The 17910-nt window shown below is 41.1% G+C and overlaps 1 protein-coding gene across 3 annotated transcripts in view; it reads left to right on the top strand.

Annotated features, from left to right (window-relative positions):
- The window catches only part of LOC105492540 (NCK associated protein 5), an 891224-nt gene that overhangs the window by 668321 nt on the left and 204993 nt on the right, over positions 1–17910 (top strand). For all 3 annotated transcript variants that reach the window (XR_011610241.1, XM_071073805.1, XM_071073806.1), the window contains exon 8: positions 13387–13455. Coding sequence is in view for 2 of the 3 variants with exons in the window: in XM_071073805.1 (XP_070929906.1) it covers positions 13387–13455 (69 nt within the window). In the remaining variant the exon portion in view is untranslated. The remainder of the gene's footprint in view (positions 1–13386; positions 13456–17910) is intronic.

Here is a 17910-nt window from a genome sequence, read left to right as displayed (position 1 = left end):
AATTTTAGAGTCCCTGAATTTTCAGCTTCTCTCATCATTGGAAAATACGTATTATATCTCGAGCTCAAATATGTAATATTGAGTTGATAAAGGTAATAATGAGTTGATAAATGGGCACCTGGAAGCTGAAGTAAGGTGGTGAGAAAGAGAAGAGAAAGGGTGAGAGAGGAAGACTGTGGATTAAAGAAATCAGGGGCTGAAGCTAATCTATATGTGAGCCTGTTTAAAATGTCCAGTCCAGAGGACCCACGGTACATTTCTCTTGGCCAAAATCTGTCCCTCAACAGGGACAGTTTCTGCCCTGGCTGACACCACGACCCCCTGCATTAAAACCTGTGAGCGGCTGAGGTTTCAAATGGGAGCTGTTTTACAGAAGAGTGAAGGAAACTACCATTCACCGAACCATACAGAGGGCCAGGCTCCATGTCCGTGACATTCTGCCTTCATCATCTCATTCAACCCAAAACAGTGACAGACATTTATTTTCACATCCATTTCAAATAAAAGGGAATGTAAAAAGCATGCCGTCACTTCTCATCAGATTATCTTACCCTCCTCCTAGGAAGACAGATCTGCTTTACCACCCCTCCGGCCTTCCCACTCCAGGCATGGATTTCTTTTCTGTATATCCCCCGGGCAAGGAAATTATCGAGCTGACTTCTCAGTTTGTATCACGAAAGCATTACCGTTTATTATTTCCCGGATGTAAGGCAGCATCAAATAATGGTTTTCCAAATCACACACATTTTTTTTTTTTTCTGTTCTACTCACACACATGCATATGCACACACACAGACACACTGATCTATGCCCTTAGGCTGTTTTCTCCCAATGAGAGTCACTGATGTAGGAGAGAGAGGCAGACTCATAAACAAAACAAGAGAAGGAAAAGTATAAAACTGTGTGGTGACCACCCCCAGTTCCAGAGAAGCAGAAAGAAACTTCTGAACACGTCCAAGGCAATGGCAGCAGGGGGGAGGAGGGAGGTTACACCCACCTTCACCCTGAAGTTGATCCATCTTGAACACTGGTTCTCAAAGTGCTGTTCCCAGGCCAGCAGCAGCAGCAGCACCTGGGAACTTGTTAGAGATATCAATTATTGGACCCTACTGTAGGTGCCCTGAATCCAAACATGAGAGTGCTCCCCCGACCCGCCCAGTCTGTGATCCCACAGCCTCCCAAGTGATTCCAATGCACACTCAAGTTTTCAACCGGTGGCCTAAAGCCCCTTCCAAACATTCAAATTCTGGAAGTATACAGAGCTTTCATTATGAAGTGTTTTCTATTCAACTCTTCCAAAATGAACCTGTGGACAGGTTGTACATCACATGTTCACATGGCATAGCTCTTCAACTTTTTTAAACAAAGACTTCGTTTTAATGTAGTTTATATCCCTAGCATCTCGCACTGGTCCTAAACCTAATGGGTTGAGTGCAAGAATAAGGACATTGTGAGGATGCGTTCATGTGTGTATGGGCACACATGTTTGTTCCTGTGTGGGTGGTCAGAGCTTAATGTCTTTATTGACACTTTCTAGGATGATACCATTTGCCTCCAAGATGCCCAGCAGCCCTAGACGTTGCCTGGATCTGGATACTGTACAAGCTCTCAAATACAGTCAGTGGGGAACACCCTTTAGCCAGCTACGCCCCACACATGGCTACTATGGCAGCCAGGTGTGATGAGTGATTCAGAAACCCTGTAAGTCTGAATTAGAATCATAGCGGGAAGGAGATTCAATACCCGGCTCCAGTTCTTGGTGTTCCTTGTACTCAGGCTTTATATCACTCTAGCAGATGAAAATGCACTCGCCTGGCTGGCACACTTAGCCACTCCCATGGGACTTTTAACTCGGGATGTTTTTAAAAAGCTTTCAAAGCAGAGCAGACTACAGGGGAATTAGGAACATTTTGGGGAACTGTGTATTTTGCATGGAAGTCTATGGTTTTCAATGTGAGAAATTAACTTGTTTCTTCTATTAGACTGTTTTTTTCTTTATGGTGGCCTCTCTATATTTTATCCATCTTTGTATACCCCCTAGCATAGCTCCTGCAGGTACAGACCTTTGGCCCCCTGACTGCAATTGTTGAGATGGCCTAGAGTCGTGAAGTGTGTTATTTAAGGAGAGTGGCACAGGACTCTGACACAGGCTGGCCATCATAAAGAAGCACATTTTTGGCTGGAAAAAATTCCAAAGAGAAAAATAAAAAGCACAGAAGCACCTTTTCTTACCTATGGGGGAAAACCATGAATTGAATTGGTATTTTAGAGAAATACCTTTTCTGATCTTATTCTGACCTGTCTGCCCTTGCTGAATTGAAGGGGTTTCAGCAAGCTTGAAAGATGTCACTCTGGAAAAAACCAGCTTTTGCTGTGGGAACGGCAGTTTCTCTCTCTTTTTGCCTTTAGAGGACATCTTCTTCCCACCTTCTTTCCTCCACACCACTCAACCCTGTTCATTTCTAATTTCTACCTGTTTTATTTGCATATGATCAGTTGGTTGTTTTTTTGTTTGTTTTTTTGTTTTTTTTTTTTTTTGCCATTGTTGAACCCAAGGTTTTCTCTGCAGTGGGTATTGGATAGTGTCTGACGTTATTTGCTTTCATAATAATTTGACAATATTTACATCCAGGATTCTAGCCTGGTTGAATAACTTTTTGAATACGAGTCAGATGTCATTTTCTTGGTATTTTGTTCAAAGCTGTGTTATTTTTATCTAGTCCAATGTGCACTTTTGTTATTGTTTCAATTGCCTGTTGAGTAGGCTGATTCAAGGGTCACCTCTTTCCTACCTTATCCAAAGTTTGTTCATTTTTTGTTGTTGTTGTTCTGATCCTATTGCCTTGTAGTTTTCAATGTGAGAAATTAACTTGTTTCTTCTATTAGACTATTTTTTTCTTTATGGTAGCCCCTCTATATTTTATCCATCTTTGTTTACCCCCAGCATAGCTCCTGCAGGTACAGCCAAAGACCAGTAATTGAATGTACACATAAAAGAATTGATGTGCCACCTCGTTTCCTAAATATGACTGTGGCACTGTTTATTGCTATGTAACCAACTGTCTCAAAACTTTGAGGCTTAAAATAACAATTTAATTTTTGTCACAATTTTGTGGGTCAGAAATTGGGGGAGGACACAGCTGGATAGTTCATCTCCAATCTATGTGGTGTCGGGAGGTAAAAGGATCCGTTTCCAAGATGGCTCCTTTACTCCTGTGTCTGGCTTCTCAATGTCCCTGGCCTGTCTCTCTCTGCGAGGCATCTCATCCTCCAGGGCCTGTCTGCATAGCTGGGGCTTTATACCACCTCAGAACATTCAGACTGCCTACATGTTAGCTCATATAAGACGTGTTCTAAGAGGCCAGGTAGAAGCTTAAAAGCTCATGGTGTAGCCTCAGAAGACCCAAAGATGGAACTTCAGCCACCTTCCACTGGTCAATCAAGTAAGGCCAGTCTAGAGTCGAGAAGATAAGTCCCAAAGCATTGGCAACCATCTTTAATCTACTACTACAACAATGCTAGTAATAAATGCAGTTAACATTTATAAGTGAGGGGCAAAACCTCAGTCTCCCCTACTATCCCATATAACAAAGTACAAGCTTTAAATATTTTGTCAGTTGTCAAAATGGATCAGATGGTGTATATTCATCTTTCGTTTTGAAAATATACACACTGGGCTGGGTGCAGTGGCTCACGCCTGTAATCCCAGCACTTTGGGAGGCCAAGGTGGGTGGATCACTTGAGGTCAGGAGTTCGAGACCAGCCTGACCAACATGGAAAAATCCCATCTCTACTAAAAAATACAAAAATCAGCCGGGCATGTTGGCACGTACCTGTAGTCCCAGCTACTTGGGAGACTGAGGTGGGAGAAATCACTTGAACCCAGTAGGCGGAGGTTGCAGGGAGCTAAGATCATACATGAGTGGCAGAGACCCTGTCTCAAAAAAAGAGAAGAAAAACTATATACACCCTAATAATAAATCAGATTTATATTGATGTTTGCAAAGGGTAAAAGTTGGTTATCACTGGTTTAATTTCTCATTTGTCTATAATATTTTCAAAAGATACATCAGTATATATCCACATATGTGTATGACCACCATTGAGATGACATAGGTAAAAGTATATATTCCATGCCAGCAAAATCACTGATACTAAGTGAATCTAAATATCAAACTGAGTTTTCATTTCCACCCGTAACTATAGTTAAAAACACACTAATTTACATCTCACTCCTTTGAAAAGAGGCATGTAAAGCATGATCCCTGTCTCAAAAGGCTTAGAGTCTAACTAGAGAAGACTAATAATACTTATGAAACTACTAATCTCAATTGAAGGCATTATAATACAGTGCTAAAATGTGTGGCCCCTACTTATGATAAGGTTCAAACTAGTAAATGTAGGAAGACTAGTAGAATTTAAATCACTATTTATGCTTTGGGAGTCTGAGGTGGGAGGATCACCTGAGGTCAGGAGCTCAAGACCAGCCTGGACAACATATCAATACCTTATCTCTATAAAAATGTTTTTAAAAACTAGTGGATTGTGTTGGCACATGCCTGCAGTCTCAGCTACTCAAGAGGCTGAGGTGGGAGGATCACTTGAGCCCAGGAGTTTGAGTATGCAGTGAGCTATGATCACACCACTACACTCCAGTCTGGGTGACAGAGCCAATAGTCGCTATTTGGCCAATGGGACCGTAAAGCGTATTCTGTGCTAGAGCAGCAAAACCAAAGGCACAGCCCAGGAAGGAACATGGGAGCTTTAAGAGCTGAGCCTAACTCTTGAGATGGTGTGCACTATGGAGCAGCAGATATGTAAGATCATGGAATTGAGTGGAGACAAAGTATAAAAGGTAAAAAGAGATATTAGATTGGTGCAAACGTAATTGCTTTTGCCATTACTTTTAATGGCAAAAACCACAATTACGTTTGCACCAACATGGATGGATAGATGGATGGATGGATGGATGGATGGATGGATGGATGGATGGATGGATGGATGGCTAGATAACATAAAAATAAAAGTCGCTATTTGGCAACCACCACAGTCATAATTGTTTTAGTCAAAAAAATGAATAGATTCTAAGAGGAGTGAAACAAAGTATAGATATTTGCATGTTTGCAATCTCAAAGACTCTTGAGATTTACGTATCTTGAAGTACCTTGCCACAAGATGCATACTGCTGATAAAGGGAAATAAACAATTTTATAGTGGAGAAGTGTTACAGATACCACCTTTACCAGGTGATCAGATTTAACACACAAATTGAGTATCCTTTATCCAAAATGCTTAGGATCAGAAGTGTTTCAACTTTCTGATGTTTTCAGATTTTGAAATTTTTGCATTATATATTTACCCAGTTCAGCATTCCTAACCTGAAAATCCAAAATCTGAAAGGCTCCAATGCACATTTCTTTATTCATGTTGGGTCTCAAAAAATTTTAGATTTTGGAGCATTTCAGATTTTCAGATTAGAGATACTCTGCCTTTAGTATTGGAATAAATTAGTATCATGTGCCTCCTGATACGATGCACTAGGAAGGACACAATATCATTGCCATGATATTCTTGCCATAAATATTAAAATCTATGAAGAATCATCAAGCAAATTCAAATTGAAGGACATTCTACAAAATAACTGGCCTGTACTTTTGAAAAGTATCAAGATCATAAAAGACAACACCTCAGGAACTGTTCCATATGAGAGGAGGCTAAAGAGAAATGATAACTAAATGCAGCTCTGGGAACCTGGATTGGATCCTGGACTAGATAGAGACACTTGAGGAACAACTGGAAAAATTTGAATAAGGCCTGTAAAGTAGATTAGACTATTACATAAATTAATTTCCTGAATGTGATAACTACACAGTGGTTATATAGCAAATGTATTTTTAGAAAGTACATGCTGAAGTATTCAGAGGTAAAAGGACATTGCATTGTGTCTGCATCTTACTCTCAAATGTTTTAAAAAATTTGTCTCCAGATATAGATACTTATTATATGATAAGCAAAAGTGGTAAAACATTAACCTTTGAGGAGTGTGTGGAATGGTGTGGGGGAATTCTTTGCAATATTTTGGTACATTTTTATACATCCATTTTTTAAAATTTAAATGTGTCCTCATTTAAGTATTTTAAGTCCAGACCTGAGCCAGACCACCAAAACTGAGTGGGATTTAGAGAGGCCAATGGGAGAATAAAGCGTATTCCATACTAGAGCAGCAAAACCAAAGGCACAGCCTAGGAAGGAGCACGGGAGCTTTAGGAGCTGAGCCTGACTCTTGATATGGTGTGTGCTGTGGAGAAGCAGATATATAAGGTCGTAGAAATGAGTGGAGACAAAGTATAAGAGGTGAAAAGCCTGCAGCAGAGCTGTTATGTTATGCAGAGGACAGATTTTTGTGTAGAATTAGTCTACCTTTGGTCTGTGGAAAAGGATCTATTAAACAAATTTATAGTATACAAAGATTTTAAACATAACACATACTTACAGGATTAATGTAGAACAGTAGCTTTAGAAGCATCAGATTGTTCAATCATTCGTAAGCACCAGCCAGCCCATCTATTCACTGAGCAGGACCTCTGAGAAACACAGTTCCTTTTACCTATCAAATCAAACCCCTTTTCCACAGTAAACCAAACCAATATGGATTTGCTCTGTGATGCTCTTTGATTTTATAAGGACATTTAAGGATTTTTAGAAATGAAACCATGAACATATTTAGACCACTATAATTTGGAGCCTTGGGGAAACCACGCTGAGCAGGAAATCTTCTAAGTCACCGGGTAAGTCTAGCAAAAGTTTTTGATTGTTGTGGAAGACAAAGCTGAATGCAAAGATCCACTGTTACATTTACTTGAACGCTCTCATTGCATCCTCTGGGCATATTGACTTTAATAACCTGCTTATTTAAAGTAGAAAAAGACCTGTATTGTAATATCTGTAATTCTTGGTAGTGACACTTGCATATTCTCTTTCCTTTCCCTCTTTGCTTATCCTTTCCCATTCCTGCTATATAAATATTCACTGTTTCTTAAATCACATTTAGTTAAGAGGGGTTTTTTTTCTCTGTTGTCTTAAGTTGGTAGCAGGTTAATCCTGAATCTCTAATAAATGCAAATGGATTAAAGAAAATCATCAGTTCAAGATTATTTTAACTTCACCAGCATAATTGTTAATGTCTTTTTGGTCCCATGGGATGTGTAGGATTACATCAATTAAATTGGTCTCTTTAACTGAACACAGTAACGATAAATGTGACTATTGTGCTTTCACCAGCACCCTTTAGGTATTTAATTTACTTGGCAGTAATAGATTGTCAGAGCAGTAAACGTGAGGCAAGTAATGTAAACGGCATAATGACGGTAATTATCTGAATGGATCGATTGCAGTGTTATTGCAACGTGATATTGTGGGTAGGAGCGAGATATAGACATCCCATATAAATTCCCATTTTCAGCTTTATTTCTGTACACATTTTTTCCAAGACATTTAAAGTGAAAACAGTGTGAAGTGGCATTTGCAGTTCTCTCCTTTATCTCTTCCCATTATCCTTTGTGCTGTTGGCTTACTAAAATCAGCAGACCCCACAAAAGGTAAATTTCTCCAAAGAAATCATGACTTTGTAGAATTGGAATTCTAGCATTTTCCTCCGTGATTCACGGTATACAAATATTTGAACTGGTAGTTTCTTTGTAGATTGGCAAGTTGGATCTCTTTGTTTATTAACTAAGAAATTGCAAACCCAGCAATGATAAGTGACTTGCTAAGAGTTACTCAACATGGCCTTGCCTAGTAAGACTGCAACAGAATGGAACTGGAACCTGAGCCTGCCCTTCCTTTTGGGCCGGAAGAGGAACTGAGGGGTTCCATATCAGCTGCAGAGATGGAAAAGCTTCCATGGGACTGGCCAAAAGCAATCCCTGAAGGAAACAGCAGAGTCAGTTTAGTTTGGTGAAGAATGAAGAGAAGAAACAGTCTGGGAATAACCAATAACTGCACTTAAAAAGGGCAAACAGACCATCAGCCTGAGCACAGAAGGATTGTGCTGTGTGGCAGATGTCTGTCCATTATGAGACCTGAAAGAATGCGGCAGGATCCCACCTGAGGGACTGGGGTGTTCACAGGTTTGTTAAAACAGGGATTCAGCCCCAAAGGAACAAGGGCAAAGCCAAGGATCAAAACTGTAACCTGAAGAAGAAACAGTGTTTGAGGAGTTCTGGAATTTGAACTGTGACTAAGTTGAAATGATCTGACCTTGATCAAAATGGCAAGTCACTCTCAAACAGACTTTTCCTGGGGGTTTTCCTCAATTTTTGTGCCCTAGTCTGGTTCGATCATTTCTCCTATTTTGTCGTTGATTAAAGTAACAACTAACCTACATTTGAAACTTGTCAAGCGCCTGCCAACGAAAACATTCATATCACCAGGAAACACAAATGAAACCACATATAACCCATGCCTTCTGCATTACCCATAACAGAGAACAGTTGAATTTCAGATTACTGTTAAGTAGAAAAATAAATACCAGATACCCATGTAACTCCTGCTGCCAGTGTGTGTGCCCAGGGAGATGGAAAGCAGAGGGCGCCAAGGAAATGAGAAAGCCCAAGGCCAGCACGGCACACAGGTGGACATGTGGCAGATCCAGTGGGCTGCTGGACACGGCTGGAAAGTGAGCAGACCCAGGTGGCTGTCTCAGAGAGGCAGCCTGCCAGGGGAGAAGGAGATAAAGGGGAAAGAGGAGGTGCCGTATGGAGATGTGGTTGTGAAGGGGAAAGGGAAAAGAGGGAATTTCAAAGCAATTTCTTTTGCTACAGAAGCAAAAGAACCTAAGACCAACCAGCCATTATCCATTAAGGAGGCCAAACCAAGGGTAGGGGCAAAGGTGGAAGAAGCCTGTGTGAAAATGACACACCCTGGCAAAGTAGAAAGAGTGTAACTAATAAAATAGCAGGAAAAAAGGAGAGAAAGAAAGAAAGGTGATTGTTGGATATGTAATAGGAGGGAGTCAAAGGACATGGTGAGTGTCTCTGTGTGGGTGTGTGTATATGTGTGTGTGTATTTGAGTCAGGGTCTGGTTTTGTTGCCCAGGCTGTAGTACAGTGGCACAATCATAGCTCACTGCAGTCTTGACCTCCCAGGGCTCAAGCAATCATCCCAACTCAGCCTCCTGAGTAGCTGGGACTCCATGCATGCACCACCACACCTGGCTAATTTTTATTTTATTTTAGTTTTAGTAGAGACAGATATCTCACTATGTTGCCCAGTCTGGTCTCAAACTCCTGGGCTCAGGGGATCCTCCCACCTTGTCCTCCCAAAGTGCTGAGATTATAGGTGTGAGCCTGTAATCACCACACCCGGCCAAAGGACATGATTTTAACAGTAACAAAAGAAGACAAAAAAAGGATAATGACACTATTAAAGAATCTTCAAGAAGTAGACAGGAATGAGGCAGGAGAGGGAGGGACACCCACTCAATATATACCCTTTAATATAGTTTTAACTTTTGGATTCTTGTTAATGTTTTATGTATTCTAAAAAACAAAATGTAATTAAGAAGAGAGGAAATTAAATTTGAATACCATCAGAAACAAATGAACTGAACTGAATTTCAAATGAATAATATAACCACATTAAAAGGGAGGGAGGGGAAAACCCAACTTAATAACTTGGAACACAGTGTTTTTACTTTATACTTTTGTCCTAAAGAAAAACACAAATCTGAACCTTTCCTAGCACTGGTTTGGATAGTGTACCAATTTTGTACGCATGGTAAGATTGAACAAAGGAGTTAAAATAATGCTGAGAGCCTGAGTTCTAACCGTACAAAAAGGAAGATTCTAATATGAAAAGGAGAAGACACTAAAGAATCCTGTGGGGCTTGGGGTGTGGTGGGGGTGTTGAGCCTGTGCATGTAGGAGTGTGGAGAAATCCTTCCACTGAAAGGGACCAGAAGCAATGACTCCTTAGTAGCTACTGACCCAGATCTTAGTTCCCAAATATCATTCCCCAAGTAAGAGGAAGGAGAATTCCTTAGAGAAATGCCTGATTTCAGGGATGAGGCAAGGAAAAAGCAAGATGGTCCTGGAACATCTGTTTTTGCTGAAAAAAGAAAGTATTTAAGAAATGATGGGTACATGTCAAAAGGATACAGACACCAACTTAAAGGGGCTTGCCTCCCAAAGCTGGAGTGATTTGAACATCAAAATTATCAGAATCGATGTTTGCATACTAATAAATGGAAAATCACTTACTTGTGGAAGAATGTCAACTCATAAATGTAGATGGAAAAATGGAGTTAGAAGTCACCATATGCAACCAAGGTAATCAATGATTTGGTTTAAAATCATTGATGGTTGCTAAAATAGGTAGGTGAAAATGGAGTTAGAAGTCACCATATGCAACCAAGGTAATCAATGATTTGGTTTAAAATCATTGATGGTTGCTAAAATAGGTAGGTGAAAGTTTGATGAGCAATAGGATATTTTCAGAGCCTTAAAATATCTCCCCACAAATTACTTATTAATTGCAAAAGGAAAATCAGTAACTTTATAGTGGGGAAATTTGACAGATGCTACCTTAACCAAGTGATGAAGGTTAACATGTCCAGCAGCAGGTCCCATGGACATCACGTGGCTGTTATGATGCACTGAGAAGGGCCCAGCATCACCTGTGCACTGTTTCCACCAAATATGTATGAGGAAACTCCAGAGAAGCCCAAATTAAGGGATATTCAAAAAAATAACTGGCCTCTACTCAGAAAGGAGAAAAGAAAAAAAAAAGGCAAGGAAGAAGAGGAAATAAGGGGAAAAACAAGGGAAGAAGGAAATAAAAAAACATAAGAAGAAAAACTATTCCAGGCCGGGTGCAGTGGCTCACGCCTGTAATCCCAGCACTTTGGGGGGCCGAGGCAGGTGGATCACCTGAGGTCAGGAGTTCAAGACCAGCCTGGCCAACATGGTGAAACCCCATCTCTACTAAAAGTACAAAAATTAGTCAGGTGTGGTGGTGGTCGCCTGTAATCCCAGCTACTTGGGAGGCTGAGACAGGAGAATCACTTGAGCCCAAGAGGTGGAGGTCACAGTAAGCCAAGATCATGCTATTGCACTCCAGCTGGGCAACAACAGCAATACTCCATCCAAAAAAAAAAGACAAACTATTCAGATAGGATTGTGTATTGGAAAAAATTGCTATCAAGGACGTTATTGGGACAATTGGTGAAATTGGAAGAACTGTAGATCAGATTATGGTACTGTATAAATTTCTATTTCCTATATTTCCTGAAATTAACAACTATATTGTGATTGTACAAGACAATGACTTTGTTATGAGGAAGTACACATGGAAATATTTAAGGATAAAAGGCATCATGTCTACAAGGTACTTTCTAGGTGCAGAAAAGAAATGGGAAGGAATCAATATAGCAGATGTGGCAAAATGTTAACAATTTGTGAATCTTAGGAAAGGGTTTGTGGAATTCTTTATACTATCCTTTTGTTTTTTGATACATAATATTTTATGTATTTATGGGACATGTGATATTTTGTTATAAGTATAGAATGTATAGTGATTGTGTCAAGGTATTTGAGGCATCCATCAGCTTGAGTATTTATCATTTCTTTTTTTTCTCTCTCTCTCTTTTTTTTTTTTTCTCTGAGATGGAGTCTCACTCACTCTGACTTCCAGGCTGGAGTGTAGTGGCATAATCTCCACTCACTGCATCCTCCACCTTCCAGATTCAAGTGATTCTCCCACCTCAGCCTCCCAGGTAGCTGGGATTACAGGTGTGCACCACCATGCCCAGCTAATTTTTGTATTTTTAGTAGAGACGGGGTTTCACCCTGTTGGCCAGGCTGGTCTCGAACCCCTGACCTCTAGTGATCCACCACCCTCTGCTTCCCAAAGTGCTGGGATTACAGAAGTGAGCCACCACGCCCAGCCTATCATTTCTATGTGTTAGTAACAGTTCATGTTCTCTCTTCTAGCTACTTTGAAATATTCAATACATTGTTGTTAACTATAGTCACCCTACCCTGCTGTTAAAAAAATAGAACTTATACCTTTTATTTAACTATATATTTTGTCTAACTGTATATCTGTACCCATTGACCAACCTCTCTTCATCCCCTCTCCCACCTACCCCCCACCCCAGCCTCTGGTATCTATCATTTTATTCTCCATCATTATGACATCCACATTTTTAGCCCCCACATATGAGTGAGAACATGCAATATTTGTCTTTGTGTGCATGGGTTATTTCACTTAACATGACTTCTAGTTCTGTCCACGTTGCTGCAAATTACATTATTTCATTCTTTTTTATGGCCAAATAGTGTTTCATTGTGTATACATACCATAATCCATTCATCCATTGGTATAAGTTTGAAATTATTTCCAAATGAAAAGCTTAGAAAAATGGATGGGAAAAAACTATGAAGTTAAAATGTTGATCTGTGTACCACCTAAAAATCATACCATAATTTTGAAAATACTGATTTAGATCACTATACCCCTACTTCCAAATGTCAAGGAGGATTTTAGAGAAGGGGCAGGTAGAGCCAAGATTGCGTGGGGGCTCAGAGCCGGTGGTCATTGTCACAGACCTAGGAAGGGTTCACTGGCACAGTTGAAGATTGAGACAGGAACCTGCCGTGGCTGCAGTGGAACCAGGTCACCTGAGGTGGAGAGCAGCTTTATACCATCATTTCATGCTCCTTCTAAAACCTAATAAGCTTCCACTGATTGCTTTTCTCCCCCCTTACTATTCCACATGTCACCCTCATAACCGTATTCAAACGCGTACCCACGTGGCTCTAAGGAGGGAGAAAGCAGCACTATTACAAGATTGTAGGGAAGGGGAGGCTTAAGTATAGTTCAAGTCTTACATTTCTCATTATCTTATGTTCATAAGTCATTGACTAACAATGAAAATAACATATTTAGTTTGCATTTGGAATTATGCTTTCATGACTTTATGTCAGATTCCTTTCTGTGGCCTAAACAAATATTAGGCTGTGAGTCTATGACAGGCCTTAATGAAGTGGATTAAGGCATTTCTCCCATTTACATTTTCATAGAATGAAATAAACATTGTAGTCCTTTTAGGGAACAGTGTCACATCAAGCCGTGATTTGATTTTCTACCTGTTCAGAATATCAAGTTCTGCATTTCTTGAAGTTGTCATGTATTTTAGTGAGCAAGTCGGTAAGACAGAAGTCATCCCTGCAATCTTTATAATAGTATGGCGTGAACTTGTCAAAGGTACTTCTAAAAGATTGTTTTGGATCCCGAGGAGATATATTTAGTAACTGTATGGAATAAGTTGTCACATAATACAACACTGCATTGATTTATTTGTGTTATTTTTGTATCTTACTACAGGCAGAGAATTCAGCATTGGCTTTGGAGAATGAAAATCAAAGGGAACAATATGAGCGATGTCTTGATGAGGTAAGGGGGATGGAGAGACTCCTGATCCAAGGCTGGACTAGTTAGGGTTCCCTTAATCTGATCTCAATACATGTGTGTGCTACCAGTCTCCACAAAACATCACCATTTTCTCCTCCAAAGAAATGTAGTAAACATGTAGCCTTTGAAAAGGAAGGGTGTGTGTATGAGGGGGGGTGTGTGTGTGTGTGTGTCTGTGTGTGTCTGCCTCCCTCCCTCCCTAATTCCTTATACAGGCATCTGTATATTCCTTTTGGTTATTGTTTCGTATTCTTGGGCCACAGTTCACTGTATGATAAATTCTTTCTGTCCAGTAAGTGTGATCCCTTCCAATGAATGAGAAAAACCACGTCGGGGCATGCTGCATCTCCAGTTGGATACCACCATTTCTGAAAAAGCAAATCCTTGATAGAGTGGGTGGGGATGATGTTCACAGTTGGCAGCCAGAGGGAAAAAAATCAGTAGATTCAGAACAAGCCAAGAAGAGAAAGAGAAGTGAGGAAGAAAATTGGAGCAGAATGGAAGAAGACGGGGCTATACGCATGAGTAAACTGGATAAATATTATGTGATGATAATGAAGAGATGATGGCAAAGATGGTGGGCATTTGAGAGTTTCTGGGAGGCGAGGGGAAAATGGGCAGGTGCTCAGAGCCCACGTCCTCCCCCGCTGTCGCCTCACACCATCAGGGCCCACACCCATCACCGATGCATCATGTCTCTCCCTGCCATGATTGGCCATTCGCGCCCTGACAAGTTCTCAGCTAGGACCTGTCAGTGATTGGAGTTGTTATTTAAATGAGATCACTTCATTAGTCATCTGTCCAGCACCTTAGAACTTTATTGTGTTCTGGGTGATTCAGTTTGAGATTTGTGACAATGTACCTGATGCAGATTTTAGAAAGAAAAGAAAAACTGCATTCCGTCTGGTTCCAGTACCTTTCCAGTGGGAACTGCCAGTCTCTCATCAGTCTTTTTCTCCCTACTATCCATGAGGGAAATCTCTTCTAACTCCTCTTGATATTTCTTACCCTCTCCATCCCCCTCTCCTCCCATGTACTGTCCCATAAGTCAATGGGGGGATCTGTAAGGAACACATGCTCAATTCCCAGTAGTGACGCCATATATAACTCTTGTTCCCTTCAAACTGGAAGCAGTCTGTCTCCTCTTGAGGTCCAGTAGTCCTTGGCGTCTCCCTGCACCAGTGGTTTTTAAAATGTGATCCCTGGACCAGCAGCATCAGCCTCCCCTGGGGCCTCGTTAGGAATGCAGATTCTCAGGACCCACGACACACCTACAGAATCAGAGACTCTGGGGCGGGGCTCAGCGATCTATGTGTCAACAAGCTCTCCCCATGATGCTGACGCACTTGACAGCTTGAGACACTGTCATCATCGTATCACTTTGTATCAGTTACTTACACGTAGTTGAAGAACTCTCAAAATGTTCCCAGAAAACTGTTTAATATTAGATATATTGTTTAATATTCCCAACCACATACGTTAAGTTACTCAAGCAAAATGGTATTTGCAAGTCTCTGTCCTGTCAGGACCTTAAAAGACCAGAATAATCTTGACAATGTCCAAAGTTAAAAGAAACACTAAAGTTAGTTGACTCTGACATGGCTCAGAGTCTAGTGAGGCCAGTTCAGCAGCCCTCACTGCTCCCCAGGCTCGTGGTCCAGTCAAAGTTTAGGGCAAGAAAGACCAAAGAGATCCAAGGATATTAAAAGGAACATACAGTACCTTTGGGTCATATATATTGATTAGCAAAGTTTCACTTTAACCTCCTGCACAGAAATTTCTGCCGAGATTTTATCTGCATTTAGAAGTCAGATTTATGTGACTCACACCACGGAAACTTTGTCCCAGTTCTCCCACAGGTCAACCCTCCCCCTCAATCAAAGCACTCACATTTCTTTATGGAAACTCATGCTCTATTTTCTGTGTGTTTCCCAAGCCTGCATTCTGTAGGTTTCATCAGAATGTGTGGGACAAAAATATAAGTTATCCACAAAATCATTTCATATAAAGTTTCCACTGAAGACAGACTTTTTAGAGGGAGTGTTGCTCTGTTCTTAGTTGCAAAAATTAACTGTTGCCAAAGAGGTGATTTGCAGCAAAGAACTGCCTCTAAGCAATACACATGTTTTGTATTCATGAATACTGACCCCTGATTATACGTGCAGGTTGTTTTATGACTAATTGCATGAGGGTAGATAATTCATTTCCACACATTGTAAGAGAACACTCTCAACGGGGTAGTTGAATGTAGTAATAATGCCAACTGGAAATTCTTTTCAAGGCTTTTTATACTAATTAAACAAACTAACAAGGTAAGGCCTCATGTAAGTGTTTTCCTTGCTAGTGGGTGTCATCAGACATACACAGGTGGATAAAATGTAAACTTAAGATGTTTTTCAGACAGGCACAGTGGCTTATACCTATAATTCTACGACTTTGGGAGGCTGAGGCAGGAGGATTACTTGAGCCCAGAAGTTTAAGACCAGTCTGGGCAACACAGGGAGACTCTGTTTCTACAAAATAAAAAAAAATAAAATCATAAAACCTAGGCGAGTGTAGTGGCATGTGCCTGTAGACACAGCTACTTGGGAGGCTGAGGTAGTAGGATCGCCTGGGCCCAGGAGGTCCAGGCTGCAGTGAGCCATAATTCTGCCACTGCATTCCAGCCTGGGTGACAGAGTAAAACCCCATCTCAAATAAATAAATAAAATGTTCTTCAATCCTTTTTGCACTGATTGTTATTTTCTGGGAAATGAGGAACATATTGAGGATTTGGGGAAGACACTTGAGAATCTGTGTTCCAATAAAAGAGCACATTTATTCAGAAGGTAACAGACTCACATTCCTAGATACACACACATAGACCCTGGCTTGCTAGGCATGCACATTCACAAGTGCACACACCCACAAATGCATGTGCACACACCTGTATACAAACAGGTGTGCATGCATACACTTCATCATCACCGCTACTGCTCCCTATCTCATCTCCCTGCCTTGCAGTACAAACGAAAACCAAGGGATTAATCTTAGAGTTCGGAGGTTTGCATGTTACAATCAAGCTTCTTAGTCTAGCTGTTTGACAGACACTTACTGGCAGGCAATGACTTGCTATTTATTCACAGTATTGCCTTGGCCACAGTTTCTTTCATACCTACTATTCCCTTGCAAAGAAGTAAAATAACATCTAAAACCACTGCGTTGCACTTCGATGGATTCGGTTGTATCCTGAAAACCTTTACTGGCTGTCAGCCTCACCCAGGTCCTGAGAGCTCACGGCACTCGCAGGCTGGAAGGAGAAGTGCAAGGGATGGACAGTCGCAGAGTAGGGAGGTACGAGAAAGTCACAGAGCAAATGAGCTGCACTGTGGACTTTGGAAACACAGAATGCAGTCACCAGAGGGCAGGAGGAGCAGCAGGTAGGTGAGCAGAGGAGAGGGCAGAATTGGAAAGGGTGTCTTTCAGCAGAAGGAGCTGCAGCAGGTGAGGTCTCAGATCCAGAACAGCAAGTGCTTCTCCTCCGTAGCTGCTTGGTGGACTTACCTGAGGACCTTTAAAAATACTGCTGGCTGTGTCACACCTCAGAGATTCCCATCTGACTCTGCTTTTGGGCGGAGCCTGGGCTTTCTGGTTTTTTAAAGCACCACAGGAGATTATAACGTTCATCCGGGGTTGAGAACCACTACAATTAGATTATCTGAATGCTGTGCTTTAGAGAGCATTTTCAGAAATTTGCAGTAGAAGGATGAAAGCTCCCGCCGCCAAGTTTAGATACAGTAATAGAAGAGCACAGACCTATGTGGAAGTTTTAAATTACTTCTGATTCCACAACAAAGTCTGAGATAATATAAAGCTACAAGCAATAAAATAAAATAAAATAAACCATATCCCAGTGTTTCTCAAGGTGTGTTCCTGGGAGCCCTTTGCATCAGAAAGATGTGTGGTGGTTGCTAAAATTGCATATCCTTAGACCTCATTCAGACCTTCCCAGTCGGTATGCAGGGACAGGAAATTGGCAATTTTCACAAACATTCCAGGAGGCTTCTGCAGGAAAAGTTGGAGAAACTGCTATTTCCTCTCCAATCAGAACTGGCCCCTTACAGTCAGTGACGATGGTAGAGTTGAGTTATTTTCCAACCTCTACACTTCAGAGCGCAAGGACGTTGAAAACTAGACCTTTGGATGTAGTTCAGAAATAGACCAAAAAAAGAATTTTAAGTAAGGGTAGAAGTAGGTTGCTGAGACTATTTCTCACCTGTCTCCCTGAACTACATGCTACATTCCTAGCCTGGATTTTAGAATCATTCCCAGGACATTCTCAGGCATATCCCACTGCTGGGCCCTACGTCATCTTTAAAATCAAGGTTTTGGCTGGGCATGGTGGCTCACGCTTGTAATCCCAGCACTTTGGGAGGCCAAGGCGGGTGGATCGCAAGG

The sequence above is a fragment of the Macaca nemestrina genome, chromosome 11 (assembly GCF_043159975.1).
Source record: "Macaca nemestrina isolate mMacNem1 chromosome 11, mMacNem.hap1, whole genome shotgun sequence".
Lineage (NCBI taxonomy): Eukaryota > Metazoa > Chordata > Mammalia > Primates > Cercopithecidae > Macaca > Macaca nemestrina.
The sequence above is the reverse complement of the archived record's forward strand: the minus strand, read 5'-3'. Positions and strand labels throughout refer to the sequence as shown.